The 22,261-nt window shown below is 28.5% G+C and overlaps 2 protein-coding genes across 3 annotated transcripts in view; both read left to right on the top strand.

Annotated features, from left to right (window-relative positions):
- The window catches only part of LOC114131563 (uncharacterized), a 190,268-nt gene extending 178,080 nt beyond the window's left edge, over positions 1 to 12,188 (top strand). For both annotated transcript variants that reach the window (XM_050200626.1, XM_050200625.1), the window contains 3 exons: positions 8,154 to 8,336; positions 8,466 to 8,631; positions 9,710 to 12,188. In XM_050200626.1, coding sequence (XP_050056583.1) covers positions 8,154 to 8,336; positions 8,466 to 8,631; positions 9,710 to 10,295 — 935 coding nt within the window. In that variant the 3' untranslated portion in view covers positions 10,296 to 12,188. The remainder of the gene's footprint in view (positions 1 to 8,153; positions 8,337 to 8,465; positions 8,632 to 9,709) is intronic.
- Positions 12,189 to 14,588: 2,400 nt separating this feature from the next.
- On the top strand, positions 14,589 to 21,942 carry LOC126549826 (uncharacterized). Its single transcript, XM_050200212.1, has 13 exons — positions 14,589 to 15,344; positions 16,015 to 16,354; positions 16,506 to 16,670; positions 17,363 to 17,485; positions 17,714 to 17,838; positions 18,422 to 18,588; positions 18,655 to 18,820; positions 18,890 to 19,014; positions 19,217 to 19,393; positions 19,484 to 19,796; positions 20,057 to 20,274; positions 20,339 to 20,496; positions 21,791 to 21,942. Exons 1-13 carry the CDS (start codon positions 15,294 to 15,296, stop codon positions 21,940 to 21,942), a joined length of 2,280 nt encoding a protein of 759 aa, XP_050056169.1. The 5' UTR covers positions 14,589 to 15,293.
- Positions 21,943 to 22,261: the final 319 nt, after the last annotated feature.

Here is a 22,261-nt window from a genome sequence, read left to right as displayed (position 1 = left end):
GACTGTGTAAAACAACGCACGCGTACAACCGGTAATAACAATAATAATAATTATTAATATTATCAAAGAGAATAACCTCAGAATTATTCGTAGCACGCCCAATGTTCTATCCGTCTATAATACCTACCGTATATTTGAACAGCTAATGAAATGACTAAACCATTGAGTGAACCGGAAGTATATAAACGATAAATCATTCATGGCTTAATAAATATCATCGTATTATTATTGGAAATATACATCGCAAAGAGATTTGCGTTTTTTTCACAATTGAAAATGTATAACATGTTTACAATACATATAAATGTTATAGTAATCAATTAACCTATTTACATATTTCTTTTTTTCTTATTTGCGAACGCTATTTATTTTATTATTCTGCACGTCGCGTTTGTATAGTTATATGAGACATTTTTTCTGGTTTGATCGCCATCTTTATTTTATTATTATTATTATTATTATTAATTATTTGATTAGTTTGTGAAAACCATCAGATTATATTATATTTTACATCAATAACATCAGTAATTTTCTTTTTATAGCTTTCCAAACGTGCGATAATACATTTGATTTATTAATAATGGTTGAGACCCGGGTTAAAAGTCCTTTCAATAATTTAATCTTTATACATGCCCCCACGTTCAACGTATAAGTAGGCACGCATGCCTTTGACACTCACATTAAACGACAATGAGAAACTAATTAAAACCTTTACCGCATGATATTGCAATACATTACTTTGAATAGACACGCCATATATAGACTGTTGAGATAGGGGGAAAATATTGAACTTTTCTTAAATTATAAGTTTAAGTGTTTAAAAAAAAAATGAATCTTGAAATGTGTTTTAATCATTTATAGGCTTAGGCAGATGAGTAAAATTCTTTATTACTGTAATTTAAATTCGGTCATTAAATTGTTACACCCTCGAACAATATAAAATATAAATTCCAATTCGTATTTTCTCTCTGAATTTCTGAAACAACTTAAATTTATACGCTCATTACTCTTGGAAATCGTTAGTGTTGTATAATATCTGGTCCAATGTTTCAAGTATAAATTAAAGTTATAAAACATTAGGTATTATTATCTTAATTTATTGTAGTAAATTATAATTATGTAATTAATTTTTTTCTCTCATCTCGGTGCTATAATTATTGTAATCACGTGTGTAAGAGAGTTGGTATCATCTGCAGTGCTTTCATGTAACATATAAATTAAATATATAGGTTAAATCCTACAACTTTGAACTTTTGGTTTTTCGGATAATATTATAAACTAACTTGAAATAATTTATAACGGTTTTCATCGAAGCAATTAATCAATTTTTTCAATAGGTAACAATAATACGTTCGAGAAAATGAACGCCAATTAAACATTTGTTATACTATTTTCTCTCATTGTTGTGTTAGACTTCACTTTTTTCTAAAATTATTAATTTATATATTCCATTAACAATATCTCTTTTAGAACGAATACATTTTTTACCACATAAAACCATAATTTTTAGTTGAAAAAACATTATTATCCGTATTACGTATTGAATGCAAAAACTTTAAACAAGAAAAATTAAATCAGTCATTTCATTTTTTTTTTCAAATATTATAAGTAGATTATAAAAACTGTTTTAAAAGCTATAACTAAAGATGTATGAATTAAGAGAAATATCATCAAAAAGAGTTCTATCGCAGTAGAATTGAGAGTATATATTAAGTATTATAAGATAAAACACTTTTATTACGTATTAAATAAATGTCTTTTATTTCAACTGATTTTTCTTATATCAGTCACAAGTTTTATAACACTTCATCAATTATTATTAAAATTATATCACGATCTTTATTTGTTATTTTAATTTTTAATTTTTGACTTCTCAAAAGTAATACCAACTAGATTCAATTTACTATCAAAAATCTCATCCAAAATTTAAAACCAAGACTTTTTCTACAATAGGTTAGTATTGTAGAACTATACTGACTATACTGTACACATACAAGAAAAAAAATATTATTTTCGTAAAATCAATTCATTTATCGTTCCGCTTAAAATCTAATTAAGTGGAAGTACACGTTTATTTCATCTCTAATCGTACAATTCTACAACAATAATATTCTGAGGTAAACATGAGAAAATATGTAAATAAGGATATTATATAATATTATATATGTGCAATTTTGTTTTCAATTAGAATATAAACTATATAGAAACAAAAACCAGTTGATCTCTGCGTGCATAATCATTAATGACGTTGTCTCAATGAAAAAGATTTTACCGATGATAACAGTAAATTAATTTGTATTTAACAATATACTAATGCTATATTATATTATGATCATCTAAGAGTCAAATGTCAATTAGGTCAGAACTATGTACCAGATTAGAATCAAGAAAGGTCATGTGTGCAGAGTTTCAAAATAAATTACTTTGCATCACGATTAGGATGGTTTCGTAAAGTCGCTAAATAAATGTCACTGTCAGGCGACAATTAGTTATACAGAATTATAATACAGTGTCAGCCGAATGCTGTGCCTCCCGTCCACTCGCCCGGTCCATGTATAATATTATTATACGTGTAAGATTTCAAAACGACGACGCCATTCAAAGCGATCTTCCAGATATGGCGTGGATATTGTTGACAAAACAAAACCGGGTCAAGTTGTAAAATCACACGCGGATAACAGTTGAGGTCGCACACGCACATTAGTGTGTTCTCCAAACTTAAATTCAAGCGTCAAGCGCAATGAAACGTCTTACATTCTGTAATTTTTGCGATTGACGTTGGGCTTATGATATGGGCAATCACCTCTCCTCTTACCACCTCAATACGTTTTAACTGTTTAAAAAATGTATTAGGTTTCTATGATTAATTTCTTTGTGAAAGTTAATTTTTCTAAATGTATATTTTATTATATGTTGAAAAATCTACTATGTTTGTTTCTTTACTAAAAAAAAATCATTTTTATTTGTTTTAAATTCGATATCATCAAATATGTATCGTGCGATTCCAAAAAATTTGACTGATAATTTTGATAAGATAGAATTTATTTAAATTTGTTTTAATTAATTTTACATTTTGAGAAGTTAAAGTTTTAATATTATAGCATTAGTAACCTAACTGCACACGAGTTACGAACAAATGCACACTGGGCACTATTTACCTACATTATATTATTGAACGTATGTCTATATCATGCTCAATCGCAAATTAAAATTATGTTCAAATCGTTTTGCCGAATGGAAATGAACTGAATATTCTGGAACGCAATATACGCGTAATATAATATGTCTGTGACCTATTTTGTGGACGGAATTTACCGACTTGCGTTGTGTATCTCCAATCTCATTTAAGACGGTTTATCGTTTTAAAAACTATACGAGCATTTCGTTATCGTTGATTATTTATAGGGCGACGATGCATGCAGCTTATCATACTATTATATATTTTGTTTCCTCTCACACCTTCTCCTAGTGTTTGTAAATTGATCCGCACCCCACTTTTGAATGGTTAGTATTCGATGTCGGTGGTAAGATTGGGGGGGGGGCTTTTCGTCTTAGCGAATGCAAGTCGGTTGCACGTTCTCGCGGTCGACCTTGCACGAACGCCGCGCCGCTAGGCAGCCACAGCAAAATGATATCATATGATTATTATTATGAATACATCAACTCGTGCGTAGGACCTATCATTACGGGTCGTTTCATAGACGAAAAACAACTTTTGAAAAATATAATATGTATAAAACAACGAAGCACGCGGGCTACGCCAAAACGTCATAATGACACCGCACATGATGACGTGTGTGTGGACGCGTATATAAAATAATATACGGAACATGAAATTAGAAACACAAAAAATCGTACACAGTCATTGAACGCGTGTCCGTGCGATATTCTTTATTCTTTTTTTTCGGGGTTTTTGTTCATCTGCAACCATAATATAATAATATACGCGTATTGTGCACATGCGATGTGTTATTATGTATATAGGTATAGGTACTATACGCTCAGTGCGTGTTTGTAGAGAACGAAAACGTTTGTGACAGTGTACAATGATAATATATAATGCTATGTTGTCGTTATGCGGAGATGTTTTTTTTTTTATCCTTTTTGGTCTTAGGTTTTTGTTTTTTTGTTGTTGTTGTTGTTGATAGGTATATGTTTTCTTTGAACGGCCGAGGAAAAATCGTTTGTTGTTTTCAGGTGGAAAAAAAATTGTTAAAAAAATATATAATAAAAGATTCTGCGGATAATATTTCCGCAATTATCCAATTTCATGTGCCGTGGTTCACTGCAGTACGTGCGTTAGTGTGCTAAGGTACCACCTATGGGTTACTAATTTACTTACTATATAAACTACTACTCATCTGCAGCGTATTGTGCATTACAATACGCTGCAACTATATATGGAGTACGAATCGTGAACAACAGAAAATTCACAACCAATGGAGCTTTTATAACGTGCAAAGGTATATATCCAATGGGTATAATGTACGACCGTCATCGTCTCGAGAAATAAATTTTTTTTTTCTTCCGCAAACGAAGAGATACGCCCGTTTCCGATTCTCTAAAGAGACGCCTAATGAATACCAATGGAACATAATTGACTCGGTTACGCGAGAGAGAGCTAGTATCGTATTTATATGTAAATGGTTTTCGTCGAGCGATAAGATTTAAACTTTCAATTTTTTTTTTTTACGAAGAGTAAATTGAAACTGTATGCAAATAAAATATATAATACAATATTTACCCCATAACTAGTCTGTATTATTATATACTTTACATGTGTGTATCGTGATCGTATATCATTATCATACTATTATTACTATTATTCGTTAAAAATGCAATAATATTCGCTGAAATATCATTCCCACATGTTGATATTCAAACCGCGATACGGGAAATAATGTTATATTGTTATAATCCAGCAATCCCATAATTTTCCTCGGCTATTTATTGTTTTGACTCATATGCCGAATGGATAATAAATGCGCATCCTTAATTATAATATTTTATCATGACACCTTATATGAAAAATATAAATCAATATATTATTATGAAAAGTATTCGAACCATTTTTTATATATAAACTAAATTTCTTTGTATAGCAAAAGCGATGATTCCATTAACTGAATTCATTTATTCAATACGTCAAAATATTTTATTTAAAATTTTTATTATTTTTTCCGAGTTATTTATTTATTTAAAAAAAAAAAAATGTTCATAAATATTTTCAAGGTATATATATTTCTTTTATTGAACGAAATAATAATATTCCTATAAATACATGGATAATATTTTGTATCAATAGCTAATTTTAAAATTGTTTTGCTTTCAGCGTTACAATTACAAACTTTCATATTTCTGCTTTGAAAAAAAAACAAACACTGCTTTAAATTATTATTGTAGAGCTTTAATTTTTTAAGAAAAATATTTTTTAAACAACTATTCCAGTAGCATTTGAAAAACCTATTATAATGTATATAAAAGTATATTATAGAACCTGGTTGCCTAATCAGTATTCGTACTACTGATACAATCATAATCCATAAATACAATGATTTAATATTTTAATAAATAGGCTAGGAATCGTATTAAAACACATTTATTATTTTTATTATATTGAAAATATTTTAAACAATTTTCATAAGTTTATAGGTATTTATAAAGGAATTTATTCATAATTTAAATCAAAATTGGTATTTCATAATATTAACATCAATACTTTATAAATACCTATTAATATGACTGGCTTATATTTATTATTATTAATATTACAACATTTCCCCAAATGCTTTCAATATTATATTTTAACAACACTAATTTAATTTAATAATAGTTCGTATTTCTTTTTGGACATAGATCATATATAATATTATTTGCAATTTTGCATATAACTATAATATAATAATTTCAATTAGACAAATTGATTATATCACCAAACAAATACAAACTGAGTGTATAGAAATTAACAAAATGTGTATTAGTTATTACTTATTACTAATAAAAAAGGATTTATATAATTTATATAATACATATTTTATACGCTAAAACAGTTGACATAGATTAACGTTATGGTATTTATACTATGCTATTATTATACTTATAAACAAAACGAAAAAAATTACTCACAATTGAGGCGCACTAAAAATGTTTGTGTAAAGTATAAACCGAATATAATTATACAGTTTAATTATTAGTATTTTTAATTCTAGTGGCTTTTAAAAATGGGTTATTATCCCTCCCATCGTGTGTCGGCATTGAACAAAGGACTCGTAATGAGTCCTTTAGCTGCACTTCCCTTTTAAATGTTATACTTTAACATCCATCCTTGGTGCGAGGGTTGTTTTATATTATTGCTCCGACGTGCTGTATACACACACTCGAATTGAAAAAAATCACCAGTCTCTATCTCAATTATGTTTTTTTTTCGAGTCCCTCGAAAACCGTTCGGCGTTATATATAATATATTATATTCGCGTCGTATATAAAAGAGGCGGAGAGCATTGTCAACAATCGATGGGGCTATAATTAATTTACACTTCCTTGAGTCACCGCAGCATGTCAAGTAGAGTAAACGTGTTGTTTAATTTTCGAAAACCTAAAAGTTTTAATTAAACTTCCGCGAACAAGTGAAGCCAGCGGTTTGTCAGAGGTCTATTAATGCGCGTTTCATTATAATATAAACGGTAAACACCAACGGTACCAATGCTTCAGTAGAAATGTATATGATTTGCAATAAATATAATTAAACGCAATATTAACGAGAATTTACTTCACCGATACATTTATATATAATATATATATTAGTATATATTAGTTTAGTGCCAGAATATATTAAGCCTTCTCCCAATATTGAAAACTTTAGAATGATTTACTCAATATAAAAAAGTTAATATATGGATTATAAATTTGACGCAGATTGTATGCTTTAGACTCTAGAGATAGTTTTTTAATTTTTCAATATTTTTGAGTAAATTATACATAAATTTATTAAATATGTCGAGACGTTTTCCGCAATATCTGCATAATCACAGAGAACTTTTTTATTATAAACATACATATTTACCATTTGATAATATATGCGTTCTAAGACTAAAGTTAAGTAGTAGAATAAAAATATTATTGTATAGATAGTAATATTATAGAAGCATTGTAAAAACCATTAGTGTCATTAATTTGAAAAAATTCTAATCGCTCCCTCATCACTGTAATACGAATGGGTTTAATGTTTAAATACACAACCCTTTAACGTTCGTCAACAATAAATATAAATTATACAATTTTAAGTTTCGACTACGTTACTACGTCGTAAGCGTACCATATACAGTCGTTATCGAGTGTATTATACGTGTATAGGTAGTAATAACGATATATATAATATATAAAGGTCCCTTTTCGCATGTTCCAAATCATTAATTTCGAACATTCCCCGTCTTCGTTAATGCACGACATAATAACGTCTAACCTCGTAATGAAATGGAATCACTTTAACAAAAAATAAAACTTTTTTGTTTATTGGGCGCATATACCACTATTAGATTATATTACACAGGAGTACAGGACTGTACAAAGTGCAGCGCATTATTGAACGGAAAATCAAATGGCGTACAATGTATAATATCATAACGATGACGTAGCCCTTTATCGATAGATATCACGAAATGTCAACCTAAGATTGTATAATCGTAATTTATAAGCTCGAACGGCTATAAGTAAGTATTTGCCAAGTGGCAAACGCTGAAAAATCTCTCGTTGGAAATAATAATAACGCATTAATAAAAAACATAATATCATATAATTTAATTATCAAATGAATGTATCTAGTTGTCGTACATATCATACGCATACACAAAAACTTATATACAACACAAAGATAAAAAAAAAACTTTTAAATTCATTACCAGTGTATGTAATTTTCAGTTTTGTTTTTCGTGTACGATAAAAGTACAACCATAATGTTGTTGTACATAGCACACCTTGCAATCCTCATACGGCCTCTTTTAAACTACTGCAGACTTAACAGTATATAATATAATATTATCATGTATACCTCATTAGAAATAGAGGGGGGTTTGTATATTTTTGAAATGCTCGTAACCCGATTAGTCCGCGGAAGATAAGCCACAAATGATTAATTTTTTCCTTATGTTTCGCAGGTGTCGGTGTCATTCTAGTGGCCATCAGTGGTATAGCGTGGCGCTTGACGGCCGGCCAAGAAGCGTCATCGTGCGGAGCTGTGTTCGGACTGGGCCGATCGTTGGACGACGCAGCCGAAGCCAACCGGCGGTTCGTGCCCAGACTGCCGCCGTCCTACGGTCGTCCGCATCATCCTTATGCCGGTAAGAGTCTCGAAAACACCCCCAACGGGCGTATATTAAATATACCTCCAACACGGCGACCGTGAAACGAGATGATGACTTCGTGTTCTCGAATTGTATTTTAATTTTTTTTTTTTCATCGTCCCACAGCCATGATGTATCCCGAGTTCGAGTACAGGGCTCCGCCGCCATCCTATCAGGCGTCAATGCAAGAATACCGACTGAGGCTGTTGCTGTTGGACAGACAGACGAATATGCCGCCCGTCACGGCATCGCCGCCGCCGACGTATAGGTCGCAACCCGGCACGCTGATAAGGTGAGGCTTGTAAATTAAAAATGACCGACTGTCAAAATATTACCGACCAAACGCCGTGAATTGCATACCATCGAGCTATTCCGACAACCGTCGGTACCTAAGTAATGTACGCGGAGTTATGATGTTAAATACGACGGACAATACATTATAATAATGCGGACATCTCACGTTTTCGATTATTCGATGATTAAAAACAAACGATGTACAATATAATATTATTATATTTTCGAAGGACGCTAAACGTCCGCCGTTTGTCCGGATTTAATCATTCGATATATTATTATAACTGTCGTCATATCCTCGAATTGATTTTCCTATATATTTTACTCATTACGCATACCGTACATATAAATTACGTATTATTATGATCTGTACTGATGCAGTAAACTCGCAGCGTCCTTGTGAAATATCATTCTAAACTGATATTTATCGTGCGTGGTCCTCCTTGTAGCTATATGATCCACGACTATAATTCATCCGTCGCTGTGGTCGTATTTGTTTTTTATATTGTACACGTTTGATATACCCGCTGTAGTAATATACCAACATTTAAAGTTTAGTGATAGATAACGTAAGAAATATATTTTGATTTTTAAATACGATTTAATATATTATATTCTGCGGGGTTCACTATTCCCTCAACCAAAACGTCCAAAACCCCCCTACTATTGATATTAGGTTTACATCACTCGTCCTTTTTAGATATTAGTGCTTACCTACACGCAGGCTGTAGATTAGCTAAATTATATTGAATGGTTTTCGGGTTAAGTGTGCCGTATTATCGTAAAAGACACGGATAAAAATAAGGAAAACAATTGAAAAAACAGTACACTACTGCATAATTCTTCAGACACCGGGATTTAATCGAACACGTGCTTTCAATACCAGTATCACTTTTTTGAAATGATATATAATAATTAGTTCTGCTATGCAGATACCCAAGCTCCCGAAAATCATTAAATACACATATATACGACGATACACAATAACCTTACCGACTACTGTTAATAGCTCTCTCACATTGTAATGTATTATTATGTACAATTTATTGATCGAAACGTTTTTTTTTTTTCCGCAGAGGGCAAAACGTCTGTTGTCGCGGCGACTCCGGCGAACTGTACCTGTACCAACCGTCAACGCTGCAGATCAACCACCACCAAGCCGCCGACTACAGCGGCCCGCCCAGTTACCGATCGCGGTCCAGCACGCTGCGGCCCGGCTGCCACCTGATGATGGACCCGACGGCCGGAGCGATGGTCATCGGCTCGGCGGCGGTCGGCAGCCATCACAGTCGCAACTCGTCGCAACTGAGCGCCGGGGCCATGTCCGAGGCGATGGGCGGCGGCGGCGTGTTGACCGGCACCGCTGTGGACAACAAGGTGCCGCCGCCGCCGAACGCCGACGACGACGACGACGGCGGCAGCGGCCACGTCGGCATCGTGGTCGGCGGTACGGTGGACGACAACGTGCGCAACATCGCGGTGGTCGTGGACGAAAAGACCGCGGACCGCCATCACATCGGTTGCGGTCCGGTCACCATCGTGCAGACGACGCCCGCCGCCAACCCTCCGGGCACGGTCATCGTGACCGTGTCCAGCGCCAACAACGACACCTCCAACGTCCGGTGCCGGGACACCGAAATGGAAATCCTGGCGCATCTGTGAAACGGACGTCCGGACGACGGCGGCGATCGAACGGCGGAAACGGTTTTTCTTCTCAATAACACTGCAGCGCTCGTTTTTCGCTATTGGTACAACACTGATTAGATGAATATTATCGTTCGTATAATAATATAACTATATAGTATATAGGTATTATTATCACTGTATTCGAACCGTTTGCACGCGTTTTATCCGATATTTTTATGACTTACATATTATTTTGTTTTTATTATTATTTTATTGTATTCTATCGAATTATATATTCGGGCCATGTATATTAATATTATATAATTTTATCGTGACTCTTTTTTACCGCTGTCCTCGCAAAGTAATATAGTAACATTAGTATCGGAAAAAAACGATTCGCTTCGTGTCTCCTCCGAAACGATTCTAATAGTAATTTATTGTATACATTCGAGTGCGCGAACCCGACTAGTTTTCACGCTAGCGTTTTTTTCAAATTTGATATTACCGGTAAAACTCAGTGTTTTATACATAGTAAACGTATATAAATATATATTTAAATTATTATTATAATTTTAATTTTTTTTTTTTTTTTTTTTTATTATTGCTTCCAAGTAATTGATGTACAAAGCTATGTAGAAAATCTGTACAGAAATTCACTACTCCTAACCGTTTTCCGTATTTTCGTAATAACGATAATAGTATTAATAAAACACATTTAAATACCATTTAAAACACTCGACCACCGTGGTTTTTTTTTTAATAGATATCATTTATTCGTATGATAACTATATACATCTATTTATTGTTATGCATTTAATATTTTATTTTATTATCGACGATTACTGATAAGTTATCGGACATCCCACCGGCGTGTATTGATATATATAATATATATACTATAAATATTGTCTATCTCGTGAGTGTGTTCCGAAATATTATTATCATTTGTTTTAAGTGTTTTATCAAATATCGATGTCATAATTAAAGTAGACCTTAAAAGTATCGTGTATTAACAACCTTCTATTACACACTACGATTTTGTTCGATTGTGATTGTTAATACTTACAGCTGCGAAGTGTTTCGTTTTACTGTCCCCGACATTCACAACGTTATAAAATATTATATTATCATAAATATTGACATCACGGCATCATCCGCACGCTAATGAGTCTTTTCAATAATGTAGTCTTGCAAACTAACCAATATATAGTTTTTTATTCTTTTAATCGTTCAACTCAAATCTTTTTTGTCCGTTTTTAATCTAAATGTTTAATAGAAAATTGTATTGTAACCGACATTATATATTTACACATTTTATGTGTTTTCTAGTCACTACTCAACAACGGGTGTGACTATATTATTTACAAAAACCACATTATTGTAAACAAGTATTGTGTTTTATGACTATTATTATTTTTCTTTTTTTTTGTATACAGTTACCTCATACATAATTAAAACTATATTTTATAAATACTATTATTGTTTTTAGTTGTAGTGTTGTATATAGTTATTATTTATTGGTGTTCATCATATCAAAAAACAAATCAGCTGTGCTCCAAAGTATAATAATATGCAAGCCGTACAAGTGGACTTTAGTTTATAATAATAAAAATACAATAAAATGAGTTCAGAAATAACTGATTAATGTGTATTTTGCTGCAACCTTAGGTACTTGAATAGACTTTTATGAACTGTTGTTAAATTATTGCATTATAAGTATTGTTAAGTAATATGTCATGTTTTTGTTAACCATATTCATAGTGTTAAGGACTTGTGAAGATATTGGATGTGATGTAGGCACTCTAAGTTATTTTTAAAAGAATATGCATAATATTTAATGATTTATGTGTATTTGGTATGAAATTGTACAAAATTATTGTGATTAAAATGTATGTATAAAAAGTTTAATAAAACGACAATATACAATCATTACCGGTTATTTACATTTATTTCAGACAATAATATTTTATAATATTATATAAATTTCAATTTCCATACATGCATGTTTGAAATACTTTTATATGAATTATACCTTCCTGTCGTTCATACGAAACACTAAGCGTTTTTGCTTAACAATTTTTCCTAACTTATTATTGTCATCCGGTCCAATAACAATAAATAAAAATATTATAATTATTATGCACTATAAATATTGAAAATTATACAAAATCAGATAAGCATATATAAAATAAAGAACAACTACTATATCAACTATGTATTAAAATTATTTAAATATGTTAGTAAAATCACATTTTACGAATAGGGTCAAAGGACACTATATAATTATTGGTTTTAAATTATGCAACATCAATAATTATAATTATTAGCATACGACTATAAAAATGTAAAACGTATCTTCGGTTAACTCGATAAAATATTGAATATTTAAATGTGTAATATCTATATTATGATAAAAAAAAAATTAAAAATGTGCATATTTAGAGTTTTCGTATTCTTATAAATTATCATGTTTCATTATTATATGTTTACTAGACAGCAGGGACAACTAAAAGGAACTCTGTAAATGTATTTCGATTTTAAGTATGAATACAAAACGAATGAATTAAAAATATACATAACTCATATAGTTTAAACAGTGTACGACAATTAACATAAAAACGAAGAACAAAAAAAGAAAATCGATTGTTGTATTTATTCTGACTTATTCTGAAAATTAATGAAAACAAAAAACATCTCCATCGAGTGCATAAATTATACCAACTGGGCATTAATATTGTTTGTAGGTAATCGATAGATGCTGAATACACAACTTTGGCCTTTTCCGTCTGTCGAAAAATAATAAAAAAAAATTATTGAGTACTAAAATGTATACAACCAACTGTTATACAATTTGACGTTATTCTTTAAAAACAAAAGTAACATATTATATTTGTGTGACACCATAATATTATTTTGTGGTCAGACAATGGAAAAACGTCTGAATCCTTCATTAAATTCTTCGAAATAAGAATAATATTTTCGATTTTTTCAGATATCGATTAACATCAATTTATAGTTATCCATCATAGCCGAACAGAGCCGAACGTGATCAAATACAAAAATAAAAATCTTTAAGAAAAAGAAAAATATTTTTTTTTTTTTTACTAATATGATTTTTACCTATTAACTGTGGAATTTATTAATTGCATCGCTAAAATATGCTTATTATCATATACCTAGGTCGGTACTAAAAATATTCGTTGTCTTGTAGAAAAATATTTTCAAAAACATTAATACTTTTTGAGCGTTTGCTGTTAGAAGAATCACCATGTAATCCGTATAGAAATATGAATAATGAAATATTGTCAAATCATCTATGTGAAAACTGCTTGACAACAAACGCGCTTATATTTCTTAAATAATTTATTATCAAATTTCTACTCTCATCTTTCTATTTCCGTACACAATATCCAATTACGGTAATATGCGATTACGTTCGATGGCATTTGATGTCGAACGTTTGTTTATTTATAGCTATACGCATCAATCTCGACGTTAAAATTGATCTCTGACTCAGTATTTTTCCAGATTAGTCTGTACAAATATCAAAAACTAAATTCAAAAGTTCAATACTATCATTTCCTTGTAAGTCGACAACTTTTTTTCTTATATTATATCGTTTGTAATCAAATGGTATAATATTTGTACTATTTTATGTTTACTGACGAATTCGTAATTTGTATTGAGTTATATAACAATTTTTATTTTATTAGATATCACAATATTTCAATGATTGGGTAAATAAATAATGGTAAATACACATACTCATTATAATTTATAATATAGATACAGATTAGATACCTACCTCAATATATTTTTTTACCTTATAGTTATTAATAACATATTTAATATTAATATGTATTAAAATTTGTTTTTCTTAACATTGACCACATACATTTTGAATTATAAAATTTAAATGAACTGTAATGTCATTTATTCGCTTTCTGTTCACGCGATCAATTAAACGAATGATTGTTCAGATGTAAACCAATGTACTTATCCAGTATCCACGCACCATGTCATTATTTGACTTGCACCCTTAAAGTGATATCAAACGCACAAGTACAATTTTATTGGAATATATTCATATGAAAGTTAGCTGTATTATAAAATGTGAATAATTATCCCTTTAAAGTTTAGACTAACGTTATTTGTTATCTAAGCTGGTAACATTCTCTCTCAGCTTATTTTTTTATACTATTAACTATTGTTACAGCATGTCTACATTCTGCATTTGTACATAATCCTGTAAATATATTAAATTACAGTGCGTCTTACTTAAGGTAATAATTATTTATAAAATGGTTATTAGAATTAACAAATAAAAACCTAAATCTAGTTATATAATATGTAAATAATATTTTATTGACTTCAATATTATTATAAAATGTTAATAATAATAAAAAAAAAAAAATACTCAACGCTCAAATGGAATCATTGATTTTCTTCATTTTACATTTTTATATTTAATAATATGCATGTGTTTCATTTGTATTAAATTTCTAAGTTGGTAGGTATGATAATAATTATAAAAGTAAATTAAAAAAAAAAAAGTTTTATAAAATTGACCGATCAATATAATCAAATTAACCTGCACCAATATGATCAGATTACGTGAAACTCGCTGGTATATGAAACATTTAGACTGCATAGTAAATTTATAGGTACGCTATACAAAATACTAAACGTAAACCTATTACAAAAATATTATGTTATTTGTATCGTTAAGTTTAAATAAATTTGGGTAACATTTGTAGATCATGTATAATGAAAGTCTTAAAATCATTTGTGCATTTTTCTAAAATAATCAATTTAACGGTGTGACTCATTGATCATCGCTATGGATAATAATATACCCAAGAATAACATAAACTCAAAAGGTGTCTATGGTAACAAACAATAATGCAGCTACTGAATTCACTGTATATATAGCCAACTATACTAAAATTTAAACTTTAGTGTTTACTAGTGTGTAGCACAAGTATTTATTTTTCTATTTTTGTATTCGATCACCATTGTGTAAACCTCAACAATATGACTGAACAACAGGAGGATAAAATGGATTCGTCTACGGTTAAAAAACTCGTAACTATAGATTTATTTAATATTGCACGAATGTTACAAGCTACATTCAATTTCTTTAAATCGTTTAAAATACAAAACTCGATTTTAACTACGAAATTTAAGCTGAATGTAGTAGGTACTTTGAATGTGCATGTATTTTGTGTGTGCTGTAAGCAGAACATTAAAGATAAGATACAAACTTATTTTATAAAATATAATGAAATCAAAATATATACAAAGTTTGAATGTATATTTTTAAATTTTTTATAATATTTAATTAAATAGCATATTATTTCATAAAATTTAAATTTTTAATAACTATTGTTATTATATTACGGTACGTTTTCATATTCATAATATTTTTACTCTATATTATATTATAACTTAAGTAAATATGTACAGTAAAACCAATAAAATAAATGTAATTATTGGCTATTCAGTATATATTTTTATTATCCTTACTATTTACATTTAAAATGTATTTGATATTTAAAATAATATTTACTAATACATCTTTATTTGTTTAAATGCACATTTTTAATTTAAAAAATAGCTTATTCTACAAATTATCGATCAACTATACTATTTAAGCATATTTTAATTATAATATAGGTACATGTATAGGTAGTTGTTTTTCAATATAATTTTTAAAAAAAAGAGGACATTATGTATTTTATGACATTAATTCCAGGTAAATCGTATCCAGGCTTGTACATTTCTCCCGTACCTAAATAAAAGTGATTGGTCCACTGACGTAATATCCAGTATAGAGGAGTTTATTAGCACGGATCGACAAGTGATATGTTTGTTTTATGAGAACGACATACTTAAAGCCACTTTTTGCATACCCAATGCTCGTACGGATTCTATTATGTGGTTTCTAAAAACGAGCAACAGCGAAAACACACAACTGAACAACTCTAATTTCTTAAAACTGATTTCATTCGGGAAAATGGACACTCAAGTGGAGAAAACAATGTTCTTATTATTAGACTCTTTGTATTCTCCCTTTATATTTTCTTGGTCAGCCAGTATCCTTTGTTTTTGAACAAAATAAATTTATCAAACAATGTGTTTTATCAATATGTAACTTGTTATAAACTCTTTTACTATTCATCTATTATTGGTTATTTTAATTTAAAAGTGTTAGAAAATATCATTTCTTTAATTCACATTTATTAGGTGAAAAAGATCAATTTTTTGAACAATACAGATCAGTTATCCAAGAGTTATGTTCATTACGATATAAGTTTTTAGGAATGCCTAGTATTTACATTCCAACGATAGTTGGGAAATTTGATGAAACTTCAAAAAGTGTCAGTGAAGAAACCCTTAAAGTGCTAGAAAGTTAGTATCTATACATTATATAAACACAACAATTTTAAACGTATATTATTTAGGTTATATAGGTTACTTAAATTAAAAATTAAATAAACTGTTTCATAGTTGTATTTAAATTAACTATTAAATATGTTATACTTTTATAATTTTATCACAAATTCAGCGCAAAGTGTTATTAATTTATTAATGAATAAAGGTACATCAGTCGTAATATCATTAGTATTATCATAAACTAATTTATTACTAAAATTCGTTAAAATATAGTAACACAATTTTCAAAATGTTTAAAATATACTCTAATAAGTTAATATTAATTAATAATTTTTGAATAATGCTTATTCTATACTTGCATTATAAAATATTAAAGGTAGATATTACAAAAATTAAAAAATAATCAACTATTTTATATAATTTAATATTTATTAATTTTAATTATGGCTTTATAATTTAAAATGTAATTTCATGTCTTAATCACTTATTAACAACACGAAATCGTTATTTAATTTTAATTATATATACGTAAATAATTATTATTTCAATTTTGGTTATTAAGTAATAGTTATAACACATATATAATTATTGAAATACGAAACTATATAAAACCAAAATTTATGTATATATATTTTAAACAATTACATTTATCATGGTTATATATTAGAGCTAGTTACATAAGTTATGTACTATTACTTGTGTTTTAGATATTTTAAACGTATATACTTTAGAAATTCAAACATGCTTAATGGACACTGAAAGAGTGCCTACCAAATGTGAATATATGATGGAACATATTATTGATGAGATACATTATTGGAAAACTAGACGTGAGTAAAATGGATTTTCTATTTTCCATATCATAGTTTGATAGATGTGAATTTATTAATTCATTTCGTACTGCATATGAAATAAACATACATTATACTATACACAATAGAATCTTAAATTAAAAAAAAAAAAATCATAAAATATAAATAATCATCTTACACAAGTAATCGTTTGTATAAATATCAAAATAAAATAATATCAAATACAATTTTTATTTTTTATTCTAGTTAGAAATTTACGGTTTATAACTACTCTATTAAGTTATAAGAGTGTTGAAGAAATTCTTACAATATTAAATCAACATCAATCAATTCTTGTTCATTCGTTCAACAACACTATGAATGAAATTAAGGTACGTAGATAATTGTATTGATTAAAATAAGGTTAAAAAAAATATTAACTCAACAATTATAAGATTTATCTAATGTCTACTATATTAATAATAAGATTAAAAACCAACGATGAAGAACTAGATTAGTACAGTATAATATTGGTACTTTTGTAATTGTTTTTTATTTTTTTTTTCATAAAACATTTATAATTTCATAAAATACCGATAATAATAGTGAAAAAATAAAAGCTCCAATTTATTGTTCAGACTTCTTTATAAAAACTAAAATATTCAATTTGAAAATAAATATATAACTGAACTATTTTTTTTTTTTTTTTTTACTGAACTTTAAAACCTCGGCTTCTATGGCCATAAGTTATAGTTGGTTTATTAACAAATATACAAAAATACAGAATGTATTGAAATTAAAAAAAAAATTAACATTTCAACTAAATTTTGTCAAACAATAGTTCAAGAATTTTATAAATTGTATTACGTTTAGTAACGAGTACATAGAAATATATAAGTATTATTACCGATCGTATCAACAATCAGCGGTAAATTATTCAGTTAATTATGCATCTATAATTGTTATAAAATGTAGGCAGCCAAAGTAGAAGCCAAATCCAATCTAAATTACTTACAAGTTTTATGGGATCCGGTCATGGACTTATACGATATAAAATCACCAAATGACGTATTAATAAGATTGCCAGACATATTTGTCAAGTTTATTTTTATTTTTGAAGAATCGCAATACTATAACAAATGGTAAAGCTACATTTTATTACGGTTTAATAATTAAATGTAACGATTTAATTTAAAAAAAATTGCCAGGTCCGACATAAGTCGTTTGTTCGAATATCTCGGAAATCAAATTGTATACATTTGCCGAAAAACCATAAAAATTTCAGAACTATTCTCTGGCAATACGGAAAGCGTTTTAAATGAACTTCAGATTTCGATGGATTGTTGTGAAAATTTTATTTCAATATATACTAAAGTAAAAACAACAGTTGATTTTCTATTATATATTAACCTTTGTTTGATTAAGCAACAAAATATTTTAAAGGTAATTGAAATTTATAACTCTAAAAATGATGGACACTGGTCAGTGGAAACTAAAGACGTGCATATGTTTTTGGATCGCTGCAGAGATGTTAATTATATATGCAAATCAATTATCTTATTTAAAAGGTACCTCAATTCATACATTTATAACTTAAGTGAATACACAATACACACATATACCTAATATATATATTTATTTTGTTATTTAACTTAACTATTAAATATATGTTTTAACGTTTAACTCTATTTTCAATACTTAACCTGTCCATTAAATATATTCAATATCTCACGATGAAACACTGTCTATGCCTAAATGTATCTCTGATAGGATGAATGGAAAACACCCGATACCAAAACCGAGATTTTCATTTACCAAAGGACTAGAGTTCGAAAAAGTTATGGAATCCGTTGAGTTAAAATTCAATAAATTGATAAGCAATTTGGAGAATGTCCAAAACTTAATATTCAACGTAAATACCACTGATTGGTATCAACATGAACTCGAGTAAGATATCAAAACATACCAATTTATTTCTCATTAACACTATACACCCCAGTATAATACACGTTTAAACGTTTTATTGGTTTATGTTAGATTCAAAAACGAAGTGAAAGAATTATGCAATATAGTTGAACAGCTGTTAAATGACGCGATGAGTATTACGTGTAACATTGAGGATGCTCTGAATGTTTTACAGAGCTTGCATTATTTTTCTAATTGGCCACAGCTGAAGTCCCATTTTCAGAAAAAAACTAATGATGTCTACGCCATGTTAATCGACGATATATCATTAGCTATGCAATTTTACACGGACAACAGTTACCAAATACCATCCTTTATGATCAAATATTCAGGTGTCTGCATAACCACCATGACCGAATACAGAAGAATTGAAACACTAAAAAATGTGAGTATAGCCACATACATGATGGTCTGTATTAAAACCAATAAAATTATTAAAAATGACTATCTTTAAAATATTTTAACAGTTTTAACCTTTATATTAGGTAAATGGCTATAACGGGTTTTGTGATCATTGTATAGCCACCAAAAGTCCAGGTGGATGGAATGGCATTTTAAATATTATAATTCTTCTATTTTAATTATTTCTTTCAATATTTAAAATAGATTTTAAACTTTAAACAATTTTAATCGTAAACATTTTAGATGATATCAGAACGTCCTTGGTTATTACCGTGTTCAAATAGTGAAAAACTTCATGAGTTATACAAAAATTATACAATCGCTTATCAAGAACTATTAAATAACACAATTGAATTATGGAATAATCAATCGAATATAAACTATGACAAAAAATTAGATACATATATTTTAGAAGGAAATCAAAATGATCAATTCTGGAATTTAACGCTTCACATGGACTGGTATTTTTACAAATATTTAAAAAAAAAACTTCAACCATTTAAAGACATATTCATATTTTATTAGTGATGTATTTGAACTGTTAACTGAAATAGAGTATTGGTCATTGATTGGCTTCAAAAGTATACTGACACCAAATTACATCGCCACAAATGCAACAAAAATAATGCGACTTCATCGAAATGCATCAAAAATAGTTAACGACTACAATACTCTAATAGCTGGTATTTTTGTTTTAAATTAATTTTACACTTTTGTAATATTATGTATAAATATGTATAAATGAGATAAACTTCTTTTTCGTGAATATTATCATTAGATTGTATTCATATAATCATTATATGATACGCTATTGTGAGTTTATTTCTAATTTTAATATTTTAATATTGGTTAACAAAATATATTATTTATAAATATTAATTTTTACTGAAAAAAATCGTATTAAAATAACTACTTTACTAGTATTCAAATTTTTCATATCAGTCCTCGCCATCCCTAAAACAAAAAATAATGAGTCATGGGTGTCAAATGAATGTGTACCAATATCAATTTTTTTTAAAGAGCCAATAATACTCAATAATACTTCACTATAGTTATTCTAAGCTCTCTAAATCTATACGCATTATTAAATGATGTATCATGTATAAATAAGCAAGATAGTTTCGATTAAACTACCCAACTTCAATTTATCGAACATGTTTATAATATTCTAGTATTCTACACATCAATGTACCTATATTGCCTATATAATACGCCAGACCATTCAACATGGTTTATTTGAAGGTAGTATTGAATCTTGGTTGATACAAACGCCTAATAATATACTAAATTTGAGGAAATACAGTATTTTTGTATTTACAATATCAAATCCAAGTGAATTTTTTGTATAATGTTAATTATATATGAAGAAATATATAATATCTAAACTTAAAAATTTCTCAAAGAAATGCTCTTAAAACTTGTGGAAAATTCCTTTTCACCACAATAATATTTTTGAAAAATTACTCAAACAATATTTTTTTTCCATTTATATTTTATTACTCATATACATTTATTCAATATTCGAGGAAGTTTTGAATGATAAACTGTAGGTATATACAAAACGCAATCGAAATGTTTACCAATTCTTAAAACGCACTATAATCACCAATTAATCGTTATGTATTTTATGTATTTGAGTATCAGTTACGCACTATAGCTATTGCCAATTAATCACATTGTTGATGTATGAAGTCCATAATTAAAATCATAAAATGTATAATAAATAAATTGGTATATTTTATGAATATTTACAAAATATTTAGTCAAAAATTATAAAATAATATTATGAATTATCTAATTTTTAACTAAAAAGTCGTATAAAATGTAAAAGTACATCTGCTATTTTGTTTGACGGTTTCTGTGGTTGAGTTTTCTATTTTATTAAATTTTATACAAATCTGACGACAAATGCTTTAGTAAAAAAATTTAAAATATGTTTTGAACTCTTTATTGAATATAAATTCATGCACAATATAGGTTTATCCGAGCAAGAAATGCTATTATTTAGCGAATCAATAGATGCATGCAATAAAATGACATCACCAATGACTCAATGTTATACATGGAAACAAATAGATATTGACAATTATTTACTTGACTGTTTTGATGAATTAGAATCGGTAAAGTAAATTTTCAAAAATATATTAATGAATCAAATTAACATGTAAGTATTTCAGGTTCAATATTGTATAGATATATATAAATATTGTAACATAGAAATTTTAAAAATTTCTGAAGATATAGCAAATTTTTCACTTTTTAAAATAAACCGAGTGCAAGTTTTGGAATTGAGAGAATTAAAAAAAAATATTGAAATAATTAAGTATGCATACATTATTTTTTACAATAAAACCACGTATGTGTAAATATACATACATATATTATATTATATACACAAAAATGAAAAATATATTTATACATAGGTACTCACTTTTTCATTTAACAGTA

The sequence above is a fragment of the Aphis gossypii genome, chromosome 2, assembly GCF_020184175.1.
Source record: "Aphis gossypii isolate Hap1 chromosome 2, ASM2018417v2, whole genome shotgun sequence".
In the NCBI taxonomy this organism is placed as follows: Eukaryota; Metazoa; Arthropoda; class Insecta; order Hemiptera; family Aphididae; genus Aphis; species Aphis gossypii.
This window is presented reverse-complemented; position numbering and strand designations above follow the sequence as displayed.